At 43.5% G+C, this 20371-nt stretch overlaps 1 protein-coding gene across 3 annotated transcripts in view; it reads left to right on the forward strand.

Moving 5' to 3' along the window:
- The window catches only part of CSNK1E (casein kinase 1 epsilon), a 70946-nt gene that overhangs the window by 37186 nt on the left and 13389 nt on the right, over positions 1–20371 (forward strand). For all 3 annotated transcript variants that reach the window (XM_031939874.1, XM_031939873.1, XM_031939875.1), the window contains exons 3-6: positions 9058–9168; positions 9495–9643; positions 15535–15763; positions 18794–18964. In XM_031939874.1, coding sequence (XP_031795734.1) covers positions 9058–9168; positions 9495–9643; positions 15535–15763; positions 18794–18964 — 660 coding nt within the window. The remainder of the gene's footprint in view (positions 1–9057; positions 9169–9494; positions 9644–15534; positions 15764–18793; positions 18965–20371) is intronic.

Consider the following 20371-nt stretch of genomic DNA (forward strand, 5'->3'; position numbering starts at 1 on the left):
GCCTTCCTCTCCCGGGCCACTTGCCTAGAAGGGAATGTTCAGTTCTAGCCCGTTGCTGGGGGAACGCTGGGAGGGACCCTTCCTGGCTCCTTCTCCCCACTCCCTTGACATCTCCTGACCTGTTATCTAGATGGGAGATTGGAGAAACACCTTGGACTCTGAGCCTCCCGAATGAATATCTGGAACAGCTTGTGCTGCCCGGTAGCGATCAGGGTGGTGTTCGGGCCTCCTCTTGGACTCTGGCCCCTCCACATGGGACAAAAGAGGAGAGGAGGGATTGGTCAGTCTGTGCCATCCACACAAACACAGATACAGCTCTCAGCCCCTTCATCCTCCAGGTGGATTTTGGAGGAGGACTCTGTCCTTGGGCCGCTGCCAAGTCCCGTGTCCCCTCCCCTGCTCTAGGACCATAGAATTCAGCTTCCTCATTTATAGAGGAGGAAGCTGGGATTCAGAAATAGCAAAGAAACTCAGCTGGGATTCTAGAATCTCGGATCTGGGGGGAAGCTCAAAAGCCGGATTCCTTTCTGCAAACTCCTTTTATATATATAAAAATTATAAATATCAATTAAAATATATTTTGATATTTTATTTTATTGATATGAATTATTGTCAAACATTTGTAAAACGTAAAACTTTTTTCCCCAAGAAAAAAGAAATGAGGGGCAGCTAGGTGGCACAGTGGATAGAGCTCCAGCCCTGAAGTCAGGAGGACCTGAGTTCAAATCTGACCTCAGAAATTTAACACTTCCTAGCTGTGTGATCCTGGACAAGTCACTTAACCCCAATTGCCTCAGCAAAAAAAAAAAAAAAAAAAAAAAAAAAGAAATGAGTAAAAAAAGAAAAAAAATCAAAATCAATGGACATATCTTAAAATAACATATTATATTCATTGTTCCATACTCATAGGCCCTTACCTCTGGAGGGAAATGGATAAAGCTGTCTTGTCATATCACTTTTTTTTTTTAAATAATAGAGTTTTTAAATTTTCAAATGATAGTTTTCAACATTCACTCTTACAAAACCTTGTGGTCCAAAATTTGCTCCTTTCCTTCCCCCCATCCCCTTCCCCTAGACAGCAAGTAATCCAATATATGTTAAACATGCTGCAAACTTGTAATAGGGGTGCAGATAAGGACACATTTGTTCCAGAACAGAGAGCCTGGATTCAAATCCTGTGCCTATGACTTATCAACTGAGTGACTTAGTAAGCCATTCACCCCTCTGGGCTTATTTTCCATTTTGGTAGAATGAGGGCCAGTCAACAGATGTATGATCCATAAGTAAGGAGAGATCCTCTGCTTTTTGATCTCCAGTGCTGGGGAACTCATTGCCTGCCCAAGCATGCTACTTGAGGCTGTACCGTACCTTCTAGAAAGACCAGGTCAGAATCTGCCTTTCGCTTTCTTCCACTCGGGAGGGAACATGGAGTATTCCATTTAGAGGCATGGGCATCCTTGGGGGAGATACTGGAGACAGCTCTGCTTGGCAACCAGAGTCCCTGTCAAATCATTACTTTTGTAGCTTCTGGCACTTAGGAAGAAAAGAGGTTACGTGGGTAAAAATGACGTAAATAAGGATTTGCTCTAAGTGCCACAACTAGTGATCAGACAAAGGTAGGATTTGAACCTAGGTCTGTCTATTAGTTGCTCTGTCCCCACAAATGTTCTTTGGTTGGTTGATTGAGGTTGTGTCAAAAAAATCAAAATCAATGGACATATCTTAAAATAACATATTATATTCATTGTTCCATACTCAGGAAGTATGGTCTCAGAAAGACCCTCAGAGATCTCTAGTTTCAGCCTTGTGAATTACAAGGAAAATTAATTTTTAAAAAATTATTTTTATATCATCTTCATTTCTTAATTTATTCTTTCCCGCAGGATATGTAGTGTTCCATACCCGTTGTCTCCCACCTCTTTAAAGGAATCATTTCAAAATTCAGTTCTGATTGCTTTGTTGTTCCTTCCATTTGTGATGTTAGAGTCGCTTTGTATGGTGTCTTCCAACCAGGAAGAATTTACCAGTCTGAGACTGTTTGGGTTTATTTTGGAGAGGCTAAGGTCTGAGAAAGATGTGGGGTCCGGTCGTATTTCTACATACACTCACTGTGTGACCTTGGACAAGTCACTTAATTGCACTTAATGGCGACTTTCCAAGACGAAAAGGAAATCTCCACGTCTTTGAATCCTCCCCCAGATATTTACTTGGTGACCTTGAAAAAGTCATTTTTGTCAGGCTACTCCCACACAGCTCCATTTGGTTAGAGCGAGTTTCTAACAGTGTAGAGATCACTGGTCAAAATCAGAAAGCTTCTTTCCCCCCCAAATGTACCTAGTCTTCTGGGAAAACAAGTTAAAAAGGAAAAAAGATGGTGTCCAAGTCTCTCGTCCTTCATCCTGCCATAAAATGTGATTCATTGCAGGTCCTGTGACGGTCTGAGATGAGGCTGTTCATACTTGACTCAGTGTCAGGAAATCAGGTCTAAGTTAGAAGCCTGCCCCAGACACCCCCCCAGCTGGCTAATCTCTTTATGAACTCTCTGACTCTGTTTCCCCATCTGTAAAATGGCCATAATGATGATAATTACAGGCGAATCTGTAAAATGGCCAGCATCATCCGTCTCACAGGGTTGTTAGGGGGACTCCAGTGAGATAATGTGTGGAAAGTATGTGCCAACCTTCAAGTACTCTATAAATGCTGTGTATAATTATAATTATCAGGAGAAAAGAACTCTGTCCTGAGAGTCATGAGACTTGGGTGCTCAATTTATTTATTTATTTTTTTACTAATGCTTTTTATTTATAAAGCATATGGGTAATTTTGGGGGCTCATTTTAGCACAGCCACTAACTTATTATGGGAACTTGGGCCTGTGTTTTCCCATTTATCAAATGAAACCCAGCAGCCCAACAGACAAATCTGGCTTCAGATCCTACTTTGGTCCGCTTACTGGTCGTGGACGGTGACTTTGCCCAGATCCCTTGACCTGTACCAGCCTCAGTTTACCCATCTGAAAAATGAGTATAATAACACCCATAACTACCTATCTCAAGGGGTTATTTTGAGGATCCGCTGAGATAATGATGTAAAAGAGCTTTGCAAACTTTGAAGGTTTATATAAATGTCAGTTATTATTCTTACTCATTATGATGATGGCGATAATGATGATGGGGTTCAGCCAGATGAGATCTAGGGCCCCTTTCGGTTCTGATGTTCTGTGATGGTGGGGCCCCAAAGTAGACAAGAGAAGAATAAATACATAAAGTATACCTGGCTTCCAGGGCTTTGAAAGACTCATCAGGGTGATTATTTAGAGCAGGAAACTTTAGAGCTGGCAAGGTTCCAGAGGGCACCTTGTCCAACCTCCTTATTTCACACAGAAGGAATCTGAGGTTCAGACAGGTCAAAGGTTCATTGTCTCAGAGATTTAGAGTTGGAAGAGACCTTGAAGACCATTTAGGTCAATCTGCTCATTTTACAGAATGGGAAACTGAGGCCTAGAATGGCTACATGACTTTCCCAGGATCACACAGCTAGTATGTGCTTGAGGAAGGAAGACTTGAACCCATATCTTCTGTACTTGACTCTGAGTCTATCACACTCTCCACTGACAATCTATTTTTTCAGATCTGAGTTGGATTTGCAGATGGTTGCTCGGATGCTTTGAGCTTCTCTGGTTTTTTTTCTGGCCCTTCTTGGCTGCATATTAGGATAATTGAGCTCTGGCTGGGTATTGGGCTAGCTAAGTCCTGGCTGAGTATTAGGGTAGTTGAGTCCTGGCTAAGTATTGGGATAGTTGAGTCCTGGGGGTATTAAGATAGATGAGGATCCTCCCTGGACCATTCAGCCCATTCCTGGCTAAGGAAAGTGAGACTAGAAGAAAGGTACTTGTTAGGCTTTGACTGCACGTTGGAACTGTGGGTGACCCACTCACAAAATTTATACCAGATAGAATCTCGGAGCCTCCATCTTGCCAGACAGCTGGGAGACAAGTAGGGCCTTGGAGGAGGGACTGTCTGGGCTTTCTGGGTTCAGGTAGAGGTAGAGGAGGTGCTGGAAGACAGGGAGGCCTCCCTCCCCCGGCCTTCTGGGAGCCTGCGGGGCAGCAGATCTGCAGCTTGTTTTGTAGGAACTTTGGGGGAAATGGGCCGCCCATTTAAATTAATTTCTTTTTCTGGACAAAGGATGCATCTGTATTAATATCCTCAGTGGAAGAATCTTTGTCTTCGCCATTTTCAAAGGCCATTACCTAGGAGCCCAATGAAAATGGGCTTTTCAAAGTACTTGGGAGATTCCCTGATTGGTGGGAAAGGACCTGGACTCGTGAGCCATCCACGGCACTTGACTGACCAATCTCAAATCCCAGGGGGTGGCCTGGGAACAGAGAAGATGAGAACACTTTGGGAGGGGGCCCTGTGAAGAGCCCGAGTAGTCTGGGAGGACTTAAGCTAGCAATAGCCAGCAAGCTCGAACCACCCACTCAGTCTGGACCGGGGAGAGATCTTTAATAGATACTCTCTCTCTTTTTTTAGATTTGTGAATACATTTCATTTTGTTTATGACTTTCATTTCCAAATCTTGCCCTCCCCTATTCCCTTTCCATGGAGCCACTCCCTGTGACAAAGAATAAAGAACTAGGCAGAGAGTTGGAAACCTATAATCCCACTGACGAGATGGGCAGATCTCTTGAGCTTGCAGTTGGGCCAATGAATTGCACCGATATGGTGGACTCCAGATGCCCAAGGAGAGGGGCACAGGTCCAGATTGGAAAGGAAGCAGACTCTGGGCCCAGAGTCGGGAAGGCTTCAGTCGCCAACTAGCTGTGCCATCCTTGGCAACTCAGTCTTTGCCTCAGTTTTTTCAACTGTAAACTGGGGATAATAATAGCGACTACCTTCCAGGGGTGATGTGAGGATGAAATGAGATATTTGTAGAGCATTTAACACAGTGCCAGGAACATAGTAGGCGCCATATAAATGCTTATCTCCTTCCACTTCTTTTTCCTGCCTGGTGCTGATCAGTAATGGGATCAATGTAAGAGTAACCACTGTACTTTTAGTCTGGGTGAGATAGGGAGACCCAGCCTCAAAAAGCAAAAGAAAGAAGAAAAGACACAAGGAGAAGGGAGGGAGGAAGGAAGGAAGGAAAGAAAGAAGAAAGGGAAAGAAAGAAAATAAGAAAGGAGTGAGGGAGGGAGGGAGGAAAGAAAAGAAAAAAGAAAGATATGGAAAGGAACAAAAAAATTAAGAAAGAAAAGAAGAAAAAGAAAGGAAGGAAGGAGAGAAAGAAGGAAAAGAAAGAAATTAAGAAAGAAGGGAGAAAGGAAGGAAGAAAAAAGAAAGGAGGGAGAAAGGAAGAAAAAGAAAGAAAGGAAGGAAGGAATAAAGGAGGGATGGAGGGAGGGAGAAAAGAAGGAAACAAGGAGGGAAGGAAGGAAGGAAAAACAGAAATTAAGAAAGAAAGGAAGGAGGGAGAAATGAAGGAAAAGAAAGAATGATGGGGGGAAGTGGGAAAGTGGGAAGGAAAGAAAGAAGGAAGGAAGGGAGGAAGAAAAATATAGAAAAAGAAAAAGAAATTAAGAAGGAAAGGAGGGAGAGAGAAATAAAGGAAAAGAAAGAGAAAGAAAGAGGGAGGGAGGGAGGGAAATAGGAAGGAAAGAAAGAAGTAAAAAAGGAAGGAAGGAAGAGAAGAGAAGAGAAGAAATTATACAAATAAATGAAAGTTTAAAAAGCAGGGTGGGGGAAGCATTTTAGCAAGACTAAGCGACATACCAGCTACATCTGTCAGTGTATGTAACATCCCGCTCCTGTTGCCTCCCACCTCTGTAAAGGAGAGTAGGAACATTGCCTCAGTCTCTTCTGTGGGTATTCTCACTTTCCGGAACCCTAGAGACGGCCTCACATGGCCTGCAGTGCCTGGGAGCAGACAGGGGAAGAACCAGTGGGGGCCAGAACTAAGGGCCAGGAGTTAGTGGCTGCAGGGAGGGACAAAGGCAGCAGGGCAATCTGGGATCAGGTGTAGACAGTCTGCAACCCCAGGGAACTAAGCGGGTTCAGGAGCCCACATGGGGAATCTGGGACTTAGCTGTCAGTAAGAGGAGAAATGTGAGGAGGAGAAAGCCTGGGGCTCAAAGGTGAGGCTCCATGGATCCCTTCCAGGGAACAGTAGATATCGAAGGGATTTCTAGGGCCACTGAGTCCGGCACCCGCCTGAACAAAGGTCCCGTCCTCCACGAGGGCCCAGATAATGACTTCAGCGGGGGGTTGGAGACCACCTTCCAGGACTCCACGGTGGGAGGCTTCTCACACTTAGGAAGAAAGAAACCTGCCTCCCTGGCCCCAGGCTGGAAGCCCTGGCCCAGGGCTGAGGCCTTTGTCGGGGGTGGCTGCTATGGCTCCAGATGAGGCTCTGAGAGGAGGATTCAGGTGGGAGGACTCTGGGATGGGAGGAGGGCAGCCATGGCTCCCACTTCTCACCCCAGCAATGCTTTCTCGGGGAGGAAGACCCAGGTTTGAGCTTGTCTGGCGGAGTTAAAGTTGCTCTACAGCCAGCAGATGGAGGCCGAGCCTTTGGATTAGGGCTGGTCAGGAGTCCAAGACTCCAAGGTCAGAGAGCTAACATATCCCAGGAAAATGATTTGTATCCAGGCTGTGTGACCCTGGGCAAGTCACTTAACCCCAATTGCCTCAGCAAAAAAAAAAAAAAAAAAAGGAAAAAAATGACTTGCCCAGAACCATATAGATCGTCAGGAGCGTAGCTGAAATTTGAACCCTTGTCCATTCACTCTGTCCCATGTTCTGCCACCTGGAAAGACCCCCCTCTATTCTTCCTCACTGTGGGGTCAGTGCCCTCACATGGAGATGGTATCACCCCTATGGTGAGTGCTCAGGACCCAGGAAGTGCTTCATGTTAGATGAAGGAAGGACGGAACAAAGGGCACTGCTGGATTTGGTGGAAACGGACCCTTTGGTGACAGAGGTGGAGGGGAAGTGAGATGGGACATTCCTGGATAGATGACAGAAGAAAGGGCGGGGCTGAGTAGGAGGAGGAGGAGGGCTTCCCTTGGCTCTTGTGCCAAGTGAGGGTGAGAGGGGGTCTCACCCTCTTGTGTTATTATGTGGTACATGGACGGTGGTGGTCAGTTGGTTGCTACTGAGTAAACACATGACAAACTTGAGTGGGGAGCAAAGGAGAATTAAGCTGGAAAGTTAGATCTAGATTAACATTTTCCACCCATTTATCTTTTTTTCTTTTCCTGAGGCAACTGGGGTTAAGTGACTTGCCCAGGGTCACACAGATAGGAAGTGTTAAGTGTCTGAGATCAAATTTGACCTCACTAGTGCTCTCTCCACTGCGCTACCCAGCTGCCCCCTATCCATTCATCTTGCAAACTTTTATTAAGCACTTGCTGTATGCCGAGCATGGGGTTAGAGACTGGGAGAGATACTCAGATGCACTAGTGGCTCTGGGGTTTCATCCATGAGGGTATTTCCCAGCGCCGTCCTGTGAGGTGGTTACAGAAGGTCCAACTAGTGTCCCGGGCCCTCCTCGAGTTCTTGGTCAATCTGTGGGTCCCAGTGGCCCTCATGGGCCAGCCTTAGGTATCCCCAAATCACACTTCCCGCCCTGGCTCACCTCGTTTTTCCCCCTCGCGTGATCTCGCTTACTTTGCTTCCCCTGCGCAGTTCTAAGTTTGTGATGTCATTTGGAATAAGGTGCAATTGTTCAGATAAAATGGATCCCTTCCCTCATGGTGCTTACAGGTGGGTAGGGAGATGATTTTGCAGCGAGGATGAATGAGGCTGCATTTGAACTCGGGTCTCCAGGCCCAGTGCTTGTGCCGTGGGGCACCCCTGGCTGGCCACGGCTGTGAAGGGGGTGGGAGAGGGAAAGATGGCGGAAGTAACCGGGTGGTATAGTGGGAAGCGCCCCCGAATTTTGAAGTCAGGGGGAATGGGTTCCCACACTGACCTTGCCACGTGCCACATGGACATCCTTGGGCAGGGTATTAGTGTTCTGGACCTGCAGCCAGGAAGCCCTGAAGCCAAAACCAGCCTCAGGCTCTGGCTAGCTGTGGGACTCTGGGCAAGAAGCTGCAGCTCCCAGGTTGTCGTGAGGATCGAAGGACAGAATGTTTCCAACCCTTGAAATAGCACAAAGTGCTCCCCATAAGTCCCTTTACCTCTGTAAAAAAGACCAGATGTTCTCTAAAATCTCTTTCCCAGCCCTAACAACTAAGCTTGGCCATTTCCTGTTTTCAGGCCCCTCCCAGCTCTGACATCATCTGTCTAACATTCCCTCCCAGCTCTGACATTCCATGTTCTAAAGTTTCTTCTCTGCTCTGACATTTCCTGTTCTCAGGGTCTCTCCCAGCTCTGACAGTCTTTGTTCTGAGGTTTCCTCCCAGATCTGATATTCCATGTTCTAAAGTTCCCGACTAGTTCTGACATTGCTTATTTTCAGGTTCCCTCCCAGGTCTAACATTCCACATTCTAAGGCTTCATCCCAGCTCTGACATTCCATGGTCTAAAGTTTCTTTTCTGCTCTGACATTTTCTGTTCTGAGGTTCCCTCCCAATTCTAATATTCCATGTTCTAAAGTTCCCTACTAGTTCTGACATTGTTTATTTTCAGGTTCCTTCCCAGCTCTGACATCCCCTGTTCTAAGCTCCCTCCCAGCCCTGACATCCCCTGTTCTGAGCCCCCTCCCAGCTCTGACATCCCCTGTTCTAAGCTCCCTCCCAGCCCTGACATCCCCTGTTCTAAGCCCCCTCCCAGCCCTGACATCCCCTGTTCTGAGCCCCCTCCCAGCTCTGACATCCCCTGTTCTAAGCTCCCTCCCAGCTCTGATATTCCCTGTTCTAAGCCCCCTCCCAGATCTAACATTCCCCATTCTAAAGCTCCCTCCAAGTGTCCAGCATCATCTGTTCCAACACTCCCCCCCCAGGTCTACCATTCTCCGACATTGCCCGTCCTAGGGTCCCCCTGGTTCTGTTTGTTACCTACGCTCCCCAGGAGCTCCTTCTGACCTCATCCCCCCTTGCTTCTCTCTTCAGGTGCCAACATTGCTTCGGGGGAGGAGGTGGCCATTAAGCTGGAATGTGTGAAAACGAAGCACCCCCAGCTGCACATCGAGAGCAAGTTCTACAAGATGATGCAGGGAGGAGGTGAGCGGGGGTCCCCGAGGGGACACATGGTGTCCCCTCCCTTGCTGGAGGGAGGTGGGAGCTGCCATAGTGTTGGGGAGATGGGCTTGGCCGTTTTTTCTCCACTTCTGGCTCCTCTGATTCTCCAGGTGACCTTGGGCCACTTACTGCCTTGGGGAGGACCCTGCCAGAGTTTTGGGAAGGAGGGGGCTATGTAGGCCCAGAATTCCTTGACAAGGGGGATCCCCTGAGCCTGTGTCTCAGGGTGTGGGACTTCCCTGGGTCCGGGGGCTGGGTTGACAGTCTGTGACCTTAGAGTAATGCCCTTTTCCCTCTGCCCCTTGCAGTGGGGATCCCCTCCATCAAGTGGTGTGGCGCAGAGGGGGACTACAACGTCATGGTGATGGAGCTGCTGGGCCCCAGCCTGGAAGACCTTTTCAATTTCTGCTCCCGCAAGTTCAGCCTCAAGACCGTCCTTCTCTTGGCCGACCAGATGGTGAGTTCTGCGGCACATAACTGGCATCCTGCCCCCCTTCCAGTCTTCTTACACCTTGTATACTTGTCCGATGCAGTGACCCCGGCCCCTTAGCTGGGCCTGGTCAAACAGACGCTGCATCTCTTGGCTTTGGATGTTTTCTCTGGGCATCCCCCAAGCCTAGAGCACTGACCACTGACCTTCCTGCTCGCCTTTAAGTCCCAGCTTAGAGCCCACCTTCTACAGGAAGGCTTCCCCAACCTGTCTTAATACCAGGGTCTTATTAGCTATTTATCCTGGATCGAGCTTGTGTGTGTGTGTGTGTGTGTGTGTGTGTGTGTGTGTATGTGTGTGTGTATAAATTTATAAAACAACATATAAATATATGTTGTTGTGCAGTTATTTCGATCTTGTCTGACTTTTGGTGATTTTATTTGGGGTTTTCTTGACAAAATTCCCAGAATGCTTTGCCATTTCCTTCTCTACCTCATTTTATGGATGAAGAAAGTGAGACAGAATTAAGAGACTCATCTGAATTTGAACTCGGGTTTTCTTGGCTTCAGAGCCTGTGCTCTCTCCACTGTGCTGCCCTATAGAAATATATAATGAAATTATCTATGTTATATTTCATATAATACACATAAATGTATACAAATTCATACACATGTGTGTTTATATATTTATAAATACATATGCATTCATACACACCCGTGTGTGTACATACAGATATACATATTTGTATTTATATGTGTGTGTATGTATGTGGGTATATCCATCCATCTTTCTTTCTTTCTCTCTCTTTCTTTCTTTCTTTCTTTCTTTCTTTCTTTCTTTCTTTTTCTTTCTTCCTTCCTTCCTTCCTTCCTTCCTTCCTTCCTTCCTTCCTTCCTTCCTTCCTTCCTTCCTTCCTTCCTTCTTTCTTTTTCTTTCTTTCTTTCTTTCTTTCTTTCTTTCTTTCTTTCTTTCTTTCTTTCTTTCTTTCTTTCTTTCTTTCTTCTATATATCTAGCTATCTCTGTCTTTTTCCTATCTTTCTATCTGTTTATCCTTCTGTTTATCTGTCTAGCTTTATTTTTCTATCTCTTTATCTTTCTTTTTCTCCTTCTGTCTCTGTCTCTATTTATCTATCTATATTCATTTCTCTCCCACATTAGATTGTAAGCCCCTTGAGACTGTTTTTTGCTTCTTTTTATATCCCCAGCACTTAACACAATGCCTGATACATTACCAAATGTTTCTTGATTGACTGACTTAATAAATGCTATTGATTTGACTTGAATAGTGAATGAATATGAGAGCATTTATATGCATTTACTATATACCGAGCACTCTGCTAGGCACTGAGGATACAAAGGAAATCTCCCAGGGGTCCTCAAACTATGGCCTGTGGGCCAGATGCGGCAACTGAGGACGTTTATCCCCTCACCTGGGGCTATGAAGTTTCTTTATTTAAAGGCCCACAAAACAAAGTTTTTGTTTTGACTATACAGACCTCCAACAGTCTGAGGGACAGTGAACTGGCCCCCTATTTAAAAAGGTTGAGGAGCCCTGTGTTTAGACAGTCTTGATTCCCAACTAGCTTGACATTGTAACACATAGAAAAGGAAAAGGTGCAGTGGTCCATTCTCCATGGAGCTTCTATTCCCTAAAGGGGATAAGACATTCAAAAAGATTAGTCATAGTGCATAGCATTCCATGGGAAAGGGATGGAAAATTTACAAAACTGAGTCGTGAGATGTGAGAGGGAAGGGCATTGCTTCTTTGATGGAATAGGGAAGGCTGCATTGGACTTTAAAAGGATAGAAGGGAATTAGTTGGCAGTCTAATGAGGAAGATGATACATGTATGCATATATATATATTTATATATATATATATATATATGTATGTATACATACATACATATATTCAGTCAACCTCTTTACAAGATAAATAGGAAATAACAGAGGGGAGACCCTAGAATTAAGAGGCTTGGGGAAGGCTTCCTGGAGAAGATAGGATTTTAGTTGAGACTTAAAGGCAGCCAAGGAGGTCAGTAGTTGGAGCAAAGGAGAATATTCCAGGAACTCCAGGGCAGCCAGAGAAAATGCTCAGAGATGAAAGATGGAGCAAATTGTTCCTGGGACAGCCAGGAGGCTAGTGTCACTGCATTCAAAAGTACATATGGGGGAGTAAGGTGCAAGAAAGCTTGAAAGATAAGGAGTCAGGTTATGAAGAGCTTTGAATGCCAGGAAGAGGATTTGTCTATGATCCTGCAGTTGATAGGGAGCCATGGAAGCTTATTGAGCAGGGGAGTGATATGATTAGCTGCATTTTAGGAATCGATTTGATGGCTAAATGGATCATGGACTAGAGTGAAGTAATAAGTCAGGACTCCTCATCGTGTGAGACAAGGTGACCTCAGGGACCATCCAGCCTATATCCCTTTCACTTAGAGTCCAGGAGAAGGGACCTAGAAAAGTTGGGGCTTGCCCAAGACCACACAGCCACCAAGTATTGGTATTTGAAGCCAGATTTTCTGACTCCAAATCTGGTGTATTTCCCAGGCTACCATTCACGAATCCATTCATGATTTCACATGAGTTTTACTAGTGAATGGAAGATGGATGTCACATGGGTTGATGTATAGTGATGAAACAGAATGCAAACTTTTGAGAAGCAGTGAAGGAGAGAAAAGGAGACAGAAGTGAAGGAGAAGAAAGAAAAGAGGAAAGAAGATGATGTTTGACTGACATAAAAGCGCCAAAGAAAACCTTTTTTATTATTAAAGCTTTTTATTTACAAAAATATATTTATTTATAAAACATACGCATGGGTAATTTTTCACATGACCCTTGCAAAACCTTGTGTTCCAAATTTTCCCCTCCTTCCCCCCACCCCCTCCACAAGATGGCAGATAGTCCAATACATGTTAAATATGGTAAAGTATATGTTAAATCCAATATATGTATACATAGTTTTAAAAAAAGGATTAGTGACCAACCATTCTGGAGACCAATCTGGAATTATGCCCAAAAAGTTATCAAACTGTGCATACCCTTTGATCCAGCAGTGTTTCTACTGGGCTTATACCCCAGGGAGATCCTAAAGAAGGGAAAGGGACCAGTATGTGCCAAAATGTTTGTGGCAGCCCTGTTTGTAGTGGCTAGAAGCTGGAAACTGAGTGGATGCCCATCAATTGGAGAATGGCTGAATAAATTGTGGTATATGAATGTTATGGAATATTATTGTTCTGCAAGAAATGACCAGCAGGATGAATACAGAGAGACCTGGAGAGCCTTACATGAACTGATGCTAAGTGAAATGAGCAGAACCAAGAGATCATTATATACATCAACAACGATACTGTATGAAGATGTATTCTGATGGAAGTGGATTTCTTTGACAAAGAGACCTAATTCAGTTTCAATTGATCAATGATGGACAGAAGCAGCTACACCCAAAGAAAAAACACTGGGAAATGAATGTAAACTGTTTACATTTTTGTTTTTCTTCCCGGGTTATTTTTACCTTCTGAATCCAAGTCTCCCTGTGCAACAAGAAAACTGTTCGGTTCTGGACACATATATTGTATCTAGGATATACTAGGACATATTCAACATATACAGGACTGCTTGCCATCTAGGGGAGGGGGTGGAGGATAGGAGGGAAAAATCGGAACAGAAGTGAGTGCAAGGGATAATGTTGTAAAAAAAAATTACCTTGGCATGGGTTCTGTCAATAAAAAGTTACTATAATAATAAAATAAATAAATTTTTAAAAAATAAAAATAAAAAATAAAAAGGATTTGTGAGATCGGGGTGTATTTGTAAAGATAGGAAGAATCCAGTGGCAAGGGAGCAACTGAAAAGGCATGAGAGAAGGGCAGAGATGGCTGATTCTAGAGGCACAAGGGGACAAGATGGGAAGGAGAGGGCTGAGATCTAGCACATAATAGGAAAAAGCCATCTCTGGGGACCGATATTCAGGAGAAAACAGGATGCCTTCTGAGGGGTAGAGGAGGAAGCTCCCATCGGATGGTCTCTTCTCCTGGGGTGGGGAATGAGACGTGTACGTGGCTTTGGCAGCCTGGCTTTGGAGCAGTCACTGTGGGGAATGACACACAAAGAGGTTAAAGGTAAAGTGCAGGGCTGTGGGGCTCACTGCTGGGTAGAGAGCTGATCTCAGAAGCAGGAAGGTCCAGTTCAAGTCTTGCCTCTGAAAGAGTCCGACTGTGTGACCTTGGACAAATTATGCAATTTCTCAGTCTGCTAGGAAGACCTCCGGGATTATTGATTTACCGAGCAGGTCCTAATCTGTATTGTAGAGATAATTTCTTTACTAGGAATTCTCTCTACCAATGAAACCACAGGTTCAGTCTAAAAAACGTAGGATGGGGAGGGACAAAACAGGAACTTTACTGATTTCAACAAGCACAACAGGGATGATGTGATGATGATGATGATGAAGAAGCTGAGAGACTAGAACCGAGGTTTCCTAGCTCTTAGTCTAGGTCTCTTTGTCTTATAGAGAGGGAGGTAACACAGGACAAACCAGAGGTCTGAGAAGGGCCATCTTGGGCTGATGGTCTCCCCCTCTCTGAGCCTCAGTTTCCTTATTTTCAAAATATTAAATACACCCAGAATCAGGAGGACCTGAGTTCAAATTCAGGCTTAGATGTTCCTTAGCTATGTGGCCAAGTCACTTTACCTCAGTTTCATCATCTGTAAAATAATCTGGAGAAGGAAATGGCCAAAACTGCAGCATCTTTGCCAAGAATATCCCATATGGGGTCGTCAACAACAACAACAACAATGTCAGTCCTCCTTTGTCCACAAGGTTGTTGGGAGGAGCAGTACAAATCACTTTGCAGACCTTAAAGAGGCAACTAGGGGGCACCATGGTGCATAAAGTGCTGGATCTGGAGTATTTCCTTTATACAGAATGTCCTAAAAGTCTTAGAGCAATTTGTAGTTTTAATAATTTAACTGCACTTATTTTTAGAAAGATATTTTGTATATTAATATTAATAAACATATTCATGAGGAAAACAGTATTTATATCATCTATAAATATATGTATGTGTTTATGTAAAATATAGAAAAATAATATAAGCAATAAATATAAATAAGTAATGATAGATTACTTATATAAAACATGTTTATATATAAATATATATTTCTATGTTTCTCTGTGTGTGTGTGTATGTGTGTGTGTTATTGTCTCCTCCAATAGAGTGTAAGTTCCTTGAAGGCAGGATTTCTTTCTTTTCTTTTCTTTCTTTTTCTTTCTTTCTTTCCTTTCTTTCTTTTTTTTTTGTTTTCTTTCTTTCTTTCTTTCTTTCTTTCTTTCTTTCTTTCTTTCTTTCCTTTCTTTTCCTTCCTTCCTTCCTTCCTTCCTTCCTTCCATTCTTCCTTTCTTTCTTCCTTCCTTCCTCTCTCATTCTTTCTTTTCTTCTTCCTCCTCCTCCTCTTCCTTCCTTTCTTCTTTCCTTCGTTTCCTTCTCTTCTTTGCTCCCCCTCCTCTTCTCTCCTCTTCTCTATTTCTCCCTCCCTTCCTCTCCCCCCTTTTTTGTTTCTTTTTCTGTGAAAAGCTTGTTAGCAGAGGAGGATAATGAAGCTTCCCAAAGAAATTAGCATTTGAATTGGACAGGTTGAATGGGTAGAATCCAATCAACAAAGTAAAGGAAAGAGGGCATTCCAGACAGAGGGTACAGCTTGAGCAAGGACCTAGAAGCAGGAAGTACATGTTGTGTTCAGTGTAGATTACTGGAGGCATTCTATCACAATGTTATGAGAGCAGGGGACAGTTATGTTGGAAGCAGATCTTTCCCTGACCTGGTCTTATACCAATTGACGCCCAGTTTTCTTCTCTTCTCCATCTTCTTGGAGTCAGGGCATTCACTGTTCTCACCCTTGTCTTCCTCTCTCCCCAGATCAGCCGCATTGAGTACATCCACTCTAAAAACTTCATCCACCGGGACGTGAAACCTGACAACTTCCTCATGGGCCTGGGCAAGAAGGGCAACCTGGTGTACATCATTGATTTCGGCCTGGCCAAGAAATACCGGGATGCTCGCACCCACCAGCATATCCCTTACCGGGAAAACAAAAATCTGACTGGCACTGCCCGCTATGCTTCCATTAACACCCACTTGGGCATTGGTGAGTGGTCTGAACTGGGGGAAGCCAGAACTGGGCTGAATATGGATGTAATTGTCCTCTTAAGTCCACATGGACTCTCAGCTGGGGCTATGGACTCCAGCCCCCATTATAGCAGTGCCATTTATAGTACTAACAACAAGAGCAGTGGTTAATATGATGTAGATGTCATCCTTATGACCCTCTATGCTACTAAAATTGTTCTGAGGCTGCTTTAAATGGTCCTAAAGAGAAGTGGCTTAAGCCTCAGTATTCTTAGTCAATCACAAAAGGAAGTCATTTACTTACTTTGCAATAATCCACAAAACATTAAATTAAGAAGAATAACATCAGTCTCTCTCTATATTTTGAAAATAAAAAGCTATAATTAAAAAAAAAAGAATAACAGCAAGGTTAACCATTTGTCCCAAGCCTGCTTTCATCTGAAACCCATTGAAAAAGATGAAAATGAAATAGACTAGACTGTGTGGGTAAAATTATGACTTTGAGTGTTGGGGGTGACAAGGAAGGCAAAGGAGGTAGAGATCGGAAATTGGGCTTGACCCAGAGTAGGAGAAAGTTTCTTGTCTTAGTATTAGTACCTGCTTTTCTATTTTGGCAAAAATCAAGGTATAAACTACCTGAATTATTTCTGGTCATGGAGTTGGAGGAGATTATTGAAATGGATCTGGGTGCTTCCTCCCCTTAATCTTAAAAAGGAAGTCATTAAAATAATACTTAATGCAAGTCTGAAAGCATCTGTACCTTTGTCAGTGTAGGCTTTCTGTCCTCTGACAGCTCAGGACGCCGATGTCCCTGTGCTGAGAGATGCTCTGAACTGGAGCCTAGGCAAGGCCTTCAGAGGCCTTTGTTTGACAGATAAGGAGACTAGGGTCACTTGTCCACTATCACAGATCATGGGATCCTGGCTTTAAGGCCAGAAGGGTTCTCAGAAGCCATCTGGTTATTTCACAGAAGAAGAGACTGATCAGTTCATCCAGGTCCAGTGACCTTCCGGCAGTCACAGAAGTTATAAAGATCCTGGGTTAGAGGGAGAAGGGGTTCCAAAGTTCACCTAATGCATCATCTGCTCACCCCACTTACGCCTGTGCTCACCACAAAAGAGATTAAAAGGGCCTTACCCAGAATCACACAGTTGGGACATGAGGGCCTTTTCATGATGGAACCTCCGTTCTTTTTGTATCACAAGAGCTGGGGGGTGGAGAGGAAAGAGCATTAGATTTGAAAACAGAGGACACAGTTATGATGGAGATGGTGATGTAAAATAAGAGGATTGGATTAAATTAATTTAACAAACATATTTATGCCTTATGCCTACTTGGTGCAGAACACTGTACTAAATTCTAGGAAAAATGAAGTTTTGATAAGACATTCTCTAAACTCATAGAGCATATAATCTAGTAAAATCTGAAGTTAGAGAGCTTCCTGCCCCTTAAGCTGATACACATTAGGATTCTGCCTTAATAATTTGTCAATAATAATTAATAATTAGTTAATACACCTGTCAACTTCCCTCTATATTTCATAAGCCGGACTATAATTAGTGAAGCCAGACCAAGATCCATTGCATCTTACTGGCCTGACATTTGTTGTTCCCAGGCCTAGGCAGTTGAGGTCTGGGATTTCTTGAAAGGCTAAATTTATTATTAATTTTTTCTAATTAAATTTTTTTTCATTTGACAAAATTTCATTTTCTTTCACTTTCCCCTTCTCCTAATTGGGGAAAAAAGAAAAGATAAAACCCATATCTTCAATGTAAATAATCAGAGTCAAGCCAAATTAATTCTCTCACATTAGTTAAGCACCTACTACATCCATAGCCCCATACTTGGTTCTGAGGGAACCACAAAGGCATACCTGCCCTTCACAGAACTTACAACGTAGGTGCACTGCAAGACAATTGCAACATGAGTCACAAAATAATGCTCATCATAAAAGAGGAAATTCAAAGGAGGAAGAAATCCCTTGTAGCTACAGAGATGGGGATTCGGGAAGATTTCATGGAAAAGCTAGCCCCTGTGTTTAGCTTTGAAGGATAGATGTAGAATTTTGATATGCTTAGATTAGGGGTAGGGGCAATTGTAGGAATAATATGAACAAAGGTGCAGGGGTTGGAAAGGGCAGAGCTTGTTTGGAGAACATAGAGTGGACCAGTTTGGTTGTATCACAGGACATGTATAGAGAACAGGATGGGTTAAGGTTAGGACCTAAAAGGGTTAGGACCAGATTAGGGGAGGAGCCTTGAATGTCAGGCTGAAGAGTTTGGGCAATGAGATTAAGCAGTGGGGACTGTTGAGAATTTTGGAGCAAGAGAATCAGAGGAAGGGCCTGTGCATAAGAAAGATGGAAGAGAGAAACTGAAAATAAGGCCATCACTTGGCTATTGCAGTAATCTAAGCAAGAGGAAAGGAGGGCCTGAAGTGGGTATGAGAATGCCCCAAGCTGTACTGAAACCTTTGGCCTTCCTTTATTCATTCAACAAACACCACTGAGTGTTGTAATGCAGTGACTCTAGGTGGGAGACAGAGGCAGGTTGACCTGTATTACTCTTCCCAGCCTTATCTAGTCAGAGGCTTCAGGGGGAGTCTTGTAAGGGCCAATAGATTGAACCAGATGGCCCCTAAAGTCCTTCTTCCTGAGATTTTTAGGATTCCAGGAGGGAATGAAAATGAGGGATGTAGTGTCCAGGTTAAGCTGGATCTTGCCTATGGATATTCTGTTCAGCCAGTAAAAAGTATCTGAGATAGCTATTCATAATCCAAGACTGCCTCTTTGTGATGATAGATTTTATTTTATTTTATTTGGGGGGGGAAATCTAACAAAAGAAATAACTTTATTAGATGATCATTAGATCATTAATATCAAGCAAAGAATACATAAAAAAGGAAGAATATGTCCATTAAAAATACAGATGATGGATTTTAAATGGTGGCTCGGTTGGCTTCTGCTCTCTGGGGCTTCTGGTGTCTTCCCTCTTTGCTCTCTGCTTTATGAGCTGGTGCCTGACTGTCTCTTCCTTCTCTCCCCCTGCAGAGCAAAGTCGCCGTGATGACCTGGAGAGTTTGGGTTATGTGCTCATGTATTTCAATTTGGGCTCCCTGCCCTGGCAAGGCCTCAAAGCAGCCACCAAGAGGCAGAAGTATGAACGTATTAGTGAGAAGAAAATGTCCACACCCATTGAGGTCCTTTGCAAAGGATACCCTTGTAAGTAGCTCCAGTAACCAGAATCGATTATTCCATCAGCAGACATTATTTAACCATTGCCACGGGCCTGGCACTGTGCTGGGTGCTGGGGATACAAGATAAAAGTGGATCATCCCCTGCATCCACCTTCCCTTCCAAAGACACAGGTGTAGAGGGAGATAAAAGATATCTGTGGTGCTGTCCAAGGTGCTGACAGCCACCTAGCTTCCTGCTTGGCCCAAGGCCACCAGCTTGAGGACAATGAAAGGTTTGTAGTTGTCATGGTTGAGTAATGGCAAGGTGATGAAGAAGGGACCAGTAATCTGTAGTCTTTCAGGGACATAGAAGAGGGAAACTCTGGATGACCAGGTTCCTAAGCTCAAATAGGACAGTCCTAGAGACTTTATAAAGAAGAATCAGTCAAGATTTATTAAGCTTCTACTTTATTACAGTAGGACCTGGCATATAAGTACAAAGACTGAGACAATTCCTACTCACAAGAATCTTACATAATTTAAAAAATTTTTTATTTTTTAATGAACAGAAATGTATTTTCTCTCCCTCCCAATCTCCTCCCCACTGGAAAAAGAAAAAAAAAGAATAATCTCTTGTAGCAAACATATCTAGTCAAGGAAAAAAATCTTTACATTGGTTATATATAAAAATGTTGGTCTCATTCTGCATCTTTAGTCTATCATCTCTTTATCAGGAGGTGAAGAGCAGGTTTTGTTTTTCAAATGGGGAATATTACCAAGTTCATATAAAAAGGAGGCTGTCTAACATCTCTTCAGTCTTATATCTATGATCCTCTCAGTGCATGAATAGAGGCACCTTCTTAAGACTAGAATTGGGGGGCAGCTAGGTGGCACAGTGGATATAGCATGAGCCCTGAAGTCAGGAGGACCTGAGTTCAAATCAGGTCTCAGACACATAATACTTCCTAGCTATGTGACCCTGGACAAATCATTTGACCCCAATTGCCTTAGCAAAAAAAAAAAAAAAAAAAAGACCAGAATTGGCTGAGCAGGGGTCCTTCTACAGTGGTAGTGGACAGTTTTCTTCCCAGAAATTGTCTGTACCAATAAAATTAAAAAATCGATTAAAAAAATTCATTAAATTGTCTTCTCAATGAACAAGAGAAAGACTAGAGGGAATGGGAGAATTTGGAACTGAAAAATATTAAAATATTAAATTCAACATTTAAAAATAATTAAAATTAAAAAATAATGAAAAAGGAAATATATTAAGGCTAAGCCAGGCAACTTTACTTCAGACATATGCTTAAGTCTGATCAAATGTGGCAGTGATCAGTGTTCATAGTTCTGGCAAGGCTTTTTCTTATCTTATAAGGGAAGCGACAGCCAGATAAGCATTCACCAGTCAGTACTCAACAAGCATTTATTAAGTACCTACAATGAGGACCTAAGT

Source organism: Sarcophilus harrisii, chromosome 5 (genome assembly GCF_902635505.1).
Source record: "Sarcophilus harrisii chromosome 5, mSarHar1.11, whole genome shotgun sequence".
In the NCBI taxonomy this organism is placed as follows: Eukaryota; Metazoa; Chordata; class Mammalia; order Dasyuromorphia; family Dasyuridae; genus Sarcophilus; species Sarcophilus harrisii.